Here is a 12,075-nt window from a genome sequence, read left to right as displayed (position 1 = left end):
TCGCATTTGGTAATTCATTTATACTAATACTATAGAGCCTGGTTGATAATGCCGGTTATATAATGAATGTAAGAAACATGCACAGATTCCGTTAAGATAATGCATGGCACCTCATATCAAAGTTTATTATGTGTAGGTTGATGATCATATCATTACTGGTAAATTGACAAGAATGTGGTACAGAAGAAACTGGTTTTCGTGGCTACAGCAAGTTGTAAAGACACATTTCTCAGAAATGGTTGTTTTGTAAGAAGATTTGTTCAGAACCTCATGAAAGGATTATTTCCCCTAACACAAACGGGGGTATTTAAAGATGTTAAATGAACAAACTTCCAGTGATTGCTGTTGTGCCACTTTTTTTCCTGAGAACAAGCAGCACTGGAAAATTAGTATTGATTATCATGATTATCATGGCGACATTTGGTTACCGACATGTTCACACACTTTGGTTAGCAAAAATCTTTATAAAAGAAATGTAAGAGGATTCTTCCCAAAATTGCTCCAATTAATACGAATTTTTGGATTGTAAGATGCATAATTTCTAAATTGTCCAAAGTCATGATACAACACATTATGTCAGCAACTTGCAAAACATGATAAACACTTTTATACAGCATCATAATTACAATATAATTAGTCCTGTATGTAGTTAGACAGTTGTTAAATCCAGAAGACAAATGTATTTGGTTGCATTGCATGGTCAAGCAGTTGGAATTAAAGTGTTAGCAGCTGCTTAAAAATCTCACCTTTACATTCTTGGACAAAAAACGAACGTGTTTACCCTGCTGTGTTACAGTAACACATAGCCACGTAGATAAATAAACATATTCAACATTTAGCTTCCTGGTGTCAGGCAGAGAAATCTTTGCACAAAGTTAAATAGTTGAGCCAAACAGTCCAGAAGCTGTAAATGGAACAACAGTTCTCTCTGCTCTGTGTGGTCCGCTTTCTTTGGACTGAATCTGATGATGGCATGGGAGTGCTCACAGATTATTATCTAGAGAGTCTTGACTGGATGAGGAATTGCCACTCCTCCTCCGTCTGTACTTTTTGTGAGTCTCTCTGTTCTTGTTCACCCTCTTTCTCTTGCTCATCTTCATGGTTCCTTTTATTCCCCCAGCTCTCATGGCTTTCCTCCCTTTTCCTCCCCTGGGCTGAGGGAATTACCACGTTGACGGATTCAGGTGATAGGTTGTGGTAGCATCTGTTCAGCGGGCCTCTCTCTGGGATTGAAGTCAGGAACTGTATATATAGATCGAACAAATAGAGCACAAATGTAATAATCACGGCACAGGTCTTTTAGTGAACACATAATTGTTCTAGGTGGTACAATGATGTGCACCGACCTTACTTGTTCCTGGCTTTGGCTTCCTTTTTGATTGGTCAGTTTTGCCAATGACTTGTACTCTTTGTTCCCCAGAGCACCAAGAGAACAGCTTGACCTCAAACAATGGCTCTGGTCGATAGGGTCCAGCTCCACATCACTCCAAACCTGCTACAAGAGTCATGCACATGGAAATATGTATATAAAGGTAAGGAAAAGTGACTGTATACTCATTGATAATTGCTGTGGTACAACTACTAACAATAGGAAAAATTGTTAATTATTATTTTGTACATTTTCTGGTTCAGAAAAACAACTGAAACTTTTGGTCATCATAGTAATTATTTGTTGTTTCCAATGTTTTGACACGTCTAGTAATAGGCACAGTGAATTCAGTTATTCCACGTTTGAACCTCTGCCATTGCTATATTGCATTTGAATTATTAACCTGCAGCTTCTGTGAGGGCTTCTTAAAAATCTTGGGTGAGAAATACTGCAACAAAGTTAATGGTGTGCATTTATGGAGTCCCTATGCAAAGAAAATAATTAAAATCGAAATGACACAGACAGCTCTGTCACTATACCAAAACTAACACGTGAAAAACCTCTACTTAAATCTTCACAATTCATAGATTTCTTCTTCTTTTTTCAAGCCCACCATTGGTGGTGCTGCTTGACTTGTGTTTGTCTCTACTATATTAAAGCCTGTTGCAGAACCCAAACTCACTGTGTCCGTCGTTGACATGGAGGAAACTCTGTGAAATTTGGTTTTGGAGACTGATGACTGTCTGCTCAGCATTGAGTCCCTGAAAGAGGACTCGCTCTGTGACACTGATATGCAGTCCCTCCTGGAGGACTGGTCTAAGAAGTGTAGACAGGGAACTTTTTCTGCAAGGGTGTCCCTGTTGAGAAAAAAACTGAATAAAGATCTTTATCTTTTTCAAGGTTAAAACAGCAATTAGTTGGACCACTGCACTCACCTGTATTTGGCATGAATGATGGCATAGATAAAGGGGTTGTAGATGGCCGATGCCTTGGCAATAACAGCAGGGACAGCTTTGGAGTAGGGATTGAGGATGTGTCCATATCTAAAAGTTGAAAAGATGAAACTGTTCAACACATCACCACTGATGATACTGGTATTATAGTGTGATAGGGGTCGACCTATTCATTGGCTTGGGCGATTGATAGGACATTTACAATACTGTCAGTGTTGGCAGACCTTGGCTCCAATAATGGCGCCATGGGGGACATCCCCATGGAGGCTCCAAACAAAGTCAATCCAGAGGTTTCCTAACCATGAATTACTCTTGCTGTTTCTATTCTAGTTCATCATTTAGTTATATTTAAAATAAAGTAAGGATAAATCTTGAAAAAAATATATGTATATATTGTGTGTCATTGTGTACCTGCCATAATTTAAATTCAAATGAATGTTCATTATATATAAAACAGCTTGATTCTGAGATTATGAGTATGGCATTATTAATGTTTTTTTTAATAACTATAGGCTTTGTCCTGACCTGTCTTCTAAAATCCACTATCGTCGACCTCTACAGTGTGACCTGCATAACAATTTCATCATGCCATATATATTATACAAGGGGTGGAATGTGGGTCATGGTTGAAGAAATGAATTGCTGAGTGCAAGCAAGCATCCTATATGTTTTATGCTGTATGCAAGGGTATACAAAGCTGTCTGCACACAATCAATGCTATTGAAAAACATCAAGGGATCATACAGGGCTCTTCTCATACTGTATATTTACCCAGCCCAGGCGATGAGGGTGACACATGCATAGGGCGACCAGGAAAGCACAAACACTATGATGACCACAAAGGCAATCTTGGCCAGCTTCCATTCAGTCTTGATGGACTGCTGCTGGATCAGGGTTGACTTCCTCACCTGAGACCCCAACTTCTCCACATCTCTGTTAGGATATATATAAGATATATATCTATATATAAGTATAAAATAAGATATAACCTGCGTACTATCACATCACTATTAACAGGCTTTATCACAGGAAATCCAATTCTCTCAACCTCTTCAGAAACACATTTTCAAAGTAAAAACGTATAGGTAGGGGGGAGCTATTTACTTCAATAGTATGATGGTGTTTTACACAGTTTTTAAATGAAATTCAATTATATTCAAAGAATGTAAGTTATGCATATTCACCTATGCTATTTCATTCACCTGCTTGCTTGGCGGATTGCCAGGAACATGGACAGATAACAGTAAGATATAATTCCCAGAGGGATGAAGAATACAAAGCAGCATAACATCAAAGTATAACTTTTATTGGCTGGAGTAGATGTCACGTAGTCCCAAGTGCATGAGGTCATCAGGCCCTCGGGAATATACGAACCTGGAGAAAAAAATGACTGTCAGATGAGAGGGAAGTGTTTTGTGGACTCAAAGTATAACAATGTGATAGTTGCACATAAAGTGTAAGGAGGCTAAATGACTTACTCCACCCCAAAAGTGGCGCGAGGCTCCAAGCTAATGAGTATAACCACACCAGGGCAATAAAGAGGCAAGTGCGTCTCCTTGAGGTCCATCGTATGGACTGTAGTGGCTTGGTTATGACAATATAGCGGTCTATAGAGATTGCTAGAAGGTTTATCATGGAGGTGATTCCAAATAAAGCTCCGCAGAAGGCGTACATTTTACATCCTGTGGAGGAAAAGAAAGAAAGTTTGTCACCCTTATTAGAAGACTATAAATTACATGAGGCAAGTAACATAATTGCACCAGGTTGGGTGTGACTTAATTTTAATATGATATGACTAAATATTATATTGATGTTTCCTGCATTTTTATATACATGACTAAACACATTAGCAGCATCCACGGACACATATGCAGACACAAAATATTGTATAGTAAAAGCTACATTAAATTTAATGACCCAAATATACAGCCCAAAAACATAAATGAAAAAAAAAAATACCTGTTTCACCAAAAATCCACCCTTTGTAAAGTGAGTTGACAAAGAAGATGGGTGACTGTGTAGTTGCCATGAGGAAGTCACTGACTGCCAGATTCATGATGAAAAAGTTGGGGGGCGTCCGTAGATTCTTGTTACTGAAACATATGGCAATTGTGCTCAGGAGCCCACAAGGCAATTTGATGTTGTTGACATTCACATTGTCATACAGAATAAGTTGGCAGAATTGATTAAATGAACACAACAAATCACTGTTATCATGTTGAGAGGCCATGTTTCAACTTTCTTTTCATGAACAAACAGTTTAAAATATTCTTTGTGTAATACATTCACCGACTTTTGGAACACTTACACATTTTAGATTGTTTCGTTTATTTAGAAATCATCCAGATACCAATATACATTCTCTTCACTTTGAATTGCAGACATCAATGGATTTTGCCACAAGTATTTTCACCAGTTGTGGCAACTCGTTTCTGTAATGTGTGACACCACATCGGAACCATATGGGCCTACAAAAATTCAAGTGTACTGTTTCTCATAGTTTTTTGATCCCTTGTTGTTGGTTCCTGTTCAATTTTGAAGTAATGACCCTTCCTGTTTCCCCATCACTTGTCTGTTCACTACTTTTCCTGTCTCCTGCCCCTGTGATTGTCTGCACCCTTTCCTGATGTGTTCTGCCTGTGTTCAATTGTCCGCCTTGTGTCTAATTAGTCTCTGGGCTTCCCTTTGTCTTTGTCAGTTTGTATGTTGATTTTTGCCCCCCCCCCCCCCTTACTTTTGACATCGTAAGTTTGTTTTCTTTTCAATTTATTAAAATGATTATTAGATTGCACTCTGCATTTGGGTCCTGTTCCTTGACACGTAACTGTTAAGAGTTAGGTTTCATAGTAAGAGGCTACATTTATCCAAGGATTGTTTTGTGTGTGTGTGTGTGTGTCTTTGCCTTGCTTTCCAAGTTTATAAAATATTGTATTTGCCCCTGAGTGGTCTATAGACAGATGTTCATACCCTGGCCAATACAAAATCCATCCAAGCCCACCTCTCTTTTCATGGAGCTGGAAATCAATAATGATGAAACATTCTAACACTTACATTCAATCACATTATTATTCTAATGTGGTCACTCAATGTTGCAACACATTGCTGTCCTGTACACATAAAACAGAGAAATGCAAATTCAATACAAATGGATTATCTTATGGACCTTTGTGTCTATAAACTGCAACTGTCAGTGAAGGCAGTCACAGCCATTTGCTTTCTGTGATGTTAGCAGCTGTAATGAGGAAAAACCAGTCGAAGCCAAGTCTTCCTCAACGAGATGTTGAATCCAATTAAAAATGACCTTTGAATTTAGAGGCATTGTCGGGAAGACAAAAGGAGAACATGAGGCAAATGCTTAGAGAATATCCAAATACTGAGCGTTGATGGGATATTCCCTTAGTGACTCCTGATAGGGCGATTGAATTCAGGAAAGGAGGAATTGCGATGCAACATGACATTAAATGCCTAACTTTTTGTGCTTGATGTGAGGTCTTTTTTAACCTGCAAACTAATTGTTCCTGTAGCTAAGCTGTGAATCTGGTTGCATTGTCTGACGTCAGTACCTCATTTAGTGGGACACGTTTGTTCATTGATCCATTGCTCCTTCAAAATGGCCCTCAGCCATTAGTTAGCAATAAACTAGCTGCGTTGGCGCTCAGGACAACCTGGACCTGTTGCTGTTTTCATGGTCTCATTTAATGAAAACCTGTGATGCATGAATGTACAAGTGTTAACAGCAATGAGCCTGAAACTAACCCGTGGTCCATGCAGGGTCCACAGCAGATGTTAGCAGTTGGTTTTTTTATTTGTTTTTACTCTGAGACTGCAGGTGGGCACAGATGGCCGCGTTGTAATGCAGGTTATGTGTGTGTGTGTACTTGATAACCCTCTGTTAGCATGCCACAGCTCACTGCACACACCTCAGAATTGCAAATCATATTTGAAGCCTTTGCTGCATTAAAACAAGTCGCAGACACAGCGCTGGATTATACAGAGAGCTGGCAGTGTGTGGTGTCGTCTCTCATGAACTAGTGATGTGCACCTAAATCTTGTTCTAACTTTTCTAAATACAGGCTTCAGAATATATATATATGTGTATATATATATATATAAATAGCAACGTTTGATGTTTTTCATCTGTGCAGTGTCGTGTTATCTGTGTCACTGAGCATTTTACCATACTCACTCACTCACTGCAACGTTAAAGGTACAGGCAGTACAGGGATACGAATGTCAGATGAACATTTAGTCAAATCTAATTGATTACAAGGATAAAGACTATTTACTTGAATATGCACTGGAATCGTTGCATTAGCTCCATTTATCACTGACAGCCTTTGGGGATTGTCTTTGCTGGTTTTCCAGCTGACTGTAAAAAGACCAAAAAGAGTAAACACTGCACAGACAGATTAGTTGAGTGTATTTGTGTGTTAACACGCAGGCGATTGATTCGAGAACCGTAGCTCTGTATCACTGGGGCGACCTTAATGCAGAAAACATGTCAGACCCAGGATGGGATCTAACACTTGGTTCTTAACTGCATTTAGTGGCATACTTTATACCCAAGAGTGGCTATAGTGTTTGTACTGTGGGTAACAAATATACACAGGTGTGTGTTTGTGTGTGTGTGTGTGTGCGCGTGTGCGCAAGCGCATGTGTTATTTCAATTTCATTGTGAAAATAATTTTTTTAAATTTTAGATTCATAATTTAGTTGGTGAAAAAATTTGCCAAAATTATTTTGCTAGAAAGAATGCACTCGGGATGCTTGAATTATTCCAACAGTTAAATGTTTTTTTCCTGCTGTGCTGAACCACGCGTGTCTGTGAAGAGACACAACTGTTGCTCCCAGCAATGTCAGAAAAATAAGTCAGATGCTACATTGCATCATCACACACGCAGCAGGCAGCTCTCTTCTTCAGGTTTTCATACCAAGTATGAAAGGCAGGAAATATAAATGACTGCATCATGATACACTGAAAGTCATAACATTTACAAATAAGATATATGGGGGGGCTTCATATCCCTATGAGCAAATTGTTAATAAGCTCGCCCCTTTATGTGATCTTAGGTAGTGGCACAGCGTTTACTGTATGTATATAAGCAAGTAGCTGTCTGAATTATTGAATTAATTCATTGATTTATCCAGCAAAGTTAGAAAATCACTAAGCTGCTTGGTGGTATTGAATGCCTGCAGGCTCCTGTGAAGCTCGTCGTGAAGCTCGTCCTGCCTGTGCTTGTGACATCTATACTTCGTAATGCAAGAGCAAACTGTTTCCCCATTCAGCTCTGAATCTGTCCAATCCACAGACATTGCTGAGTGCACTGTACTAAGTTTAGTAGTAATGCTATTTAATAGATTCCTATATTCAATTAGATTGAATCGATTGCATGTCCCAGTGCAGTCATATCTCGTAGGTACTATTTTTAATTGTAATGTGCTCCCAAAGGGGCTGTTAAATGATTGTTGACCGATAAACAAAAACCGTGCTCAGGGAAACAGCTTGTGTTTGTTCGCTTGCATTTGATTTCCAGTAGAACTTGAACAGTAGAGCACTGTGCTCCCACGGTCCAACTGTGCCTACTGGGGGACTTCCCAGGATCTCATGAAAGGCTAAGTGAGGATCATTACATTGTCAAATAGAGGAGAATTATTTTTGTGTGATTACTTCATTTAGCATTTTCAGGAATTTATGTAAATTAGGAGTTAAAAATTAATTACAAATCAAATTGTATTTGTATGGTCCATATTCACATATCACAATTTGCCTCATAGGGCTTAAAATTCTGTACATGGTGCAACATCCTCTGTCCTTAACCCTCAACTCCTGTGAGGAAAAAACAATTTGTCCTAATTTTAGTTGGGTGGACTAGTAAACTTGGAAAATAACTCCTAATCAACTCTGCCTGTCCTCATGGTTTATATGTTCTTTGCCTGAAATTTGTTCCATTTGTTTTTTTAGCTTAACAAGGATTTTTTTTTAATGATAAAAATAGGATATGCGATTAACTTGCCACTGACTGAATAATGTTGACAAATGCAGACAAGCAAATTTACCAACCATCATCTCCTTCATAAGTCAAATCACTTACCAGAAAAAGGCGTACATGACCAAGGCATTCCCAGTAACGCCCACTGTCCCAATCACCAAGACAAAGAAGGCAACAATGTAATGAGCTTGGTCCTTGACATCCACCTGCCGATAGAATCCACGATCCAAATCCATTTCTGTGACAATAAACACACGCAGATGTCAGCAACTGAGGCTTTTCAGTGCGTCCAAGTGATTTTCATCCAAACCCAGGCTTCCTCTCTCTATTTACCATCCCGTCATGTCATGTGAATTCATTTTAACATTTAACTATGTTAAAGTTTTTGCATTACATCAGAATTGTACATTTTACATCGGTCTTTGATCACATGCATTGTTGTTGTTTTTGTTTGTTTGTCTTTGTTTGTTTTTATGCTTTAGAAATTAACCAGTTCAATGCTGGCATTTTGAATATATGCAAATTTCCCTTTTGGAAATCTAAGGAAAATCCCTACATTTCCTGCCAGCTCACATTTGATGTTTTGAAACTCAGCTGTGAACTCTATTGGGATTTCAAACAGGATGTGTTTGGTTTTAGGGGGGGCACTGTTTGGCATGTCTGTAAGATTTGAGGAATAATTTGGTTGTCTGGTCATCTTTTGAGATTGAAATTCACTGACATGACTGATTTAGAACCATTTCACATTTTCCTGCAGTTCCATGTAAATTAATGACGTGTTTTCAACGTTATAGAATCAGAAGGTTTATGACAGTCAGTGCCTTTTAATATCTATTATCAACCCTTACAAACGTTTGTCTATAGTGTATTAATCATGATAAGAGTTGAAGAGCAGTGACGCTGCCATGTCCTTTTTGGTCAGCGAAGAGACCCTCACTCTTTGTTTTTGAGCTGACCTGCTTGGAGAGTGTTGATGGAGTAATTCTTAGGATAGTCAATAAATGACAGAATATTTTTTTATAAAAAACTTCAATTTGGATCTCAAATGGAGGGCAGGCAAGCTGTCTTGAGGTGCCCCAGTAGGTGTTTAAATGGCCACTAATGCCCAATGATTGCTGTGTTATTAAATATTTATTTAACAATGAGGTGATTACGTCAATGCATTTTTGATAATGAAAATGGCTGTCTGGACTTTGCTCTTCCATGTGGCCTCTGCTCTGCAACGGCAGTGATTAGGATTGATTGAAGAGGTTTTTTATGTTTTGTTAATGTGATGGAATCAGCAGGGCACATTAAGTCACAAATTATTAATGGCATTTATCCTTTGTAAACCTACTTCCTGTTTGTCTCTGCACTATACGAGACTGGAGTTAGGTGTCAGTGCAGCACAATGCTGTGTCACCTCAATTTCAGAAGAGGCCGTAAAGCATATGTCGTGTATCACGTCAATAATTTCTATGTACACGAATGGAAACATGTCATGGCCGCTGCTGTCACAGGATAGCCTGTTATAAAATTAGGATGAGTGATTATAAAGTACATCTTCCAGCGGAGCAGAAGTGAATCTGACTCATGATGAATGTACATGACAAAGCATGTGCCAAATATGTTGTTGTCTTTCTAGTGTTTTTGCATCATTGATCAAGTGCAGCATTTGCTTTTGTATTATAAAAAATAAATGCATATGCATATGCACATATATCACAGCACAATGTGTGAAGAACTCATGGACATGGAGTGTTTCAGGTCGACACAGGGAGCTCTTGCTGTGCTCAGTGAAGCCTTGTGCATCAGAGGAACAATCCATCACCTCCTACTTCCCCTCATCAGGCATCAGAGCATTGTCTCGTATGATCAGTCAAAGTCACCTAAATCAAACACATGTCAAGACAAGCTGTGACACTGAAGGCGTCATGTGCCCTGCACTGTCTTTTATGAACATTTCACAACTGGGGCTTGTGCACTAGATATGATTAAGTTCATTCAAAAAATGTGCTTATATGAAGTTTAGGATAAATAATCTACTACATGTGGATTATTTTAATTAATAAAAAAAAAGCGTTCAAAACATCTTAAATTTAAGAAACTGGACAATTTTTTGGTAGATTTTTAAAAGACACCACCTTGACAAATATACTGGAATGCATTACACAGAGCGTGTTCTGAATGTGTGTTTCACTGGAAGTGGTCCATTGTTTTGCATTAAATTTAGGAAGGAATGTCCCGCTATCAAAAATACAAACATGAAACTCGTACAAAACGCAGGCTGAACCAAAAAAAACGTTTTTGCAAGAATATAGAAACTGGATGTCTTTGCAAACTCTTAGTTTAAAGTAACATCAGACATAATTATGCGATTAAATACATTCTTGAATACTCTCACTTACATACATCCTTATCGATTTCATATGATTGTACAAAGCAAATATGCAGAAAGAGAGTTTCCATCAAGTCACACTAACCGTCAGTGTGTATAACTTGAAGTCAGTCTACTAATAAAGTGTTACTTTACCTTATCCAGAGAGTGATGCCCCCTGTTTCCTCTGCAGGGCACGTCTGTGTTTGTAAAGTGAAGTGGTAAAAGATGTTCAGAGACACTGAGGCAGCACAGCTTGTTGAAACTGGTGAAAAATCCCACACGCTCACAGTTTGAACTAGGTAAGATTGATCACTGCTTCTCCAATTCCCAAGTCAGAGGGAGATTCTCTCATGCTCAGCAGCAGTAGTAAGCTCCTGCTATCGGCGCTTGAGAGACGATGACAATACATGACGGATAGAAGCAAGCGAGCAGCAGCACATTGACCCGCCCCCTGCTGGCCACCCATCACACACAGCTCTCGTATGGCACAGTGCATCGATCGAGCGTGTGTGTGTGTGTGTGTGTGTGCGTGTGCGTGTGCGTGTGCGTGTGCGCGTGTGTGTGTCTGTGTGTGTGTGTGTGGGAAAGTGGTTTGATTACATTAAAAACATTTTAGGTAATAACTTGTAAAATCCAAATTCCTGTAACTCTTAAGGAAAAAGCAAATCGCAGCTTGCCCTATTGAATCAAGGCAAATAATACATTCTGCAAAGCAATTAATTCTAAGCATTAATTTCTGAGTAAATTACCCATTGCCAGTGGCACAATTGCAGCCTACGTCAGCGCCGGATGTCGTTTGCTGATTCCATGTGAGGTGTGAGAAAGCGACAGCCCAGCCTCCGCTGCATTCCGCTGGGTGCTCTGAGATTTGCGGATAGAAGTCCAGTGGTTTTTCAAAAGCACCAAACCTTTTACATAGTATCAGACTTGTTCCTGCTCATCCGTGTGTGAGGGGAATCGAGAGGAGAGCACTAAAAGCCTCTCAATGTTTATCATCTCATGCACAACTGAGCAGGCAGCAGCTGCTGCAGCACCTCCTCTTGCCCCTGGCATTTCTCTTTTTTCTCCGCTGTAATCTGGCCTCAGTGTTACCTGGCCGAGCTGTGTGCGTTCAAAACGTATAAAATGGGCTTTCTCCGGGAAGATTCAGCCTGGACACCATCTAGCAAGAGGAGGATAATCCTTTGCACTTATGGGTCACTGCACATCCGAGGCAAACAGACCTATCGACAGTTTCCAAAGGCAATAATGAATCTGACAAACAGGATATCAGTTGTTTGTTGGCTTTTTAAATTTCATTTCATTTGTTTTCTAGGTCATCTGTAGTTTTGTTGGGGTTGTTGTTGTTTTTTTGGGACAGACAACAATGGACGAGCATTTAGCATCATGGGTACAACAAGGGCA

At 39.3% G+C, this 12,075-nt stretch overlaps 2 protein-coding genes across 3 annotated transcripts in view; one reads left to right on the top strand and one right to left on the bottom strand.

The window, feature by feature from the left end:
* Positions 1 to 12,075, top strand: part of gdnfa (glial cell derived neurotrophic factor a) — a 38,315-nt gene that overhangs the window by 3,555 nt on the left and 22,685 nt on the right. For both annotated transcript variants that reach the window (XM_035607784.2, XM_035607786.2), the window contains exon 2: positions 1,421 to 1,532. In XM_035607784.2, the coding sequence (XP_035463677.2) occupies positions 1,451 to 1,532 (82 nt within the window). In that variant the 5' untranslated portion in view covers positions 1,421 to 1,450. The remainder of the gene's footprint in view (positions 1 to 1,420; positions 1,533 to 12,075) is intronic.
* Positions 1,102 to 11,059, bottom strand: opn4xa (opsin 4xa). Its single transcript, XM_035607782.2, has 10 exons — positions 10,825 to 11,059; positions 8,415 to 8,550; positions 4,282 to 4,415; positions 3,801 to 4,004; positions 3,525 to 3,696; positions 3,094 to 3,255; positions 2,305 to 2,412; positions 2,052 to 2,226; positions 1,347 to 1,495; positions 1,102 to 1,242 (listed from the first exon to the last, which is right to left on the bottom strand). The coding sequence occupies exons 2-10, from the start codon at positions 8,546 to 8,548 to the stop codon at positions 1,236 to 1,238; spliced, it is 1,245 nt and encodes a 414-aa protein (XP_035463675.2). The 5' UTR covers positions 8,549 to 8,550; positions 10,825 to 11,059; the 3' UTR covers positions 1,102 to 1,235.

This window comes from Scophthalmus maximus, chromosome 20 (genome assembly GCF_022379125.1).
Source record: "Scophthalmus maximus strain ysfricsl-2021 chromosome 20, ASM2237912v1, whole genome shotgun sequence".
In the NCBI taxonomy this organism is placed as follows: Eukaryota; Metazoa; Chordata; class Actinopteri; order Pleuronectiformes; family Scophthalmidae; genus Scophthalmus; species Scophthalmus maximus.
The sequence above is the reverse complement of the archived record's forward strand: the minus strand, read 5'-3'. Positions and strand labels throughout refer to the sequence as shown.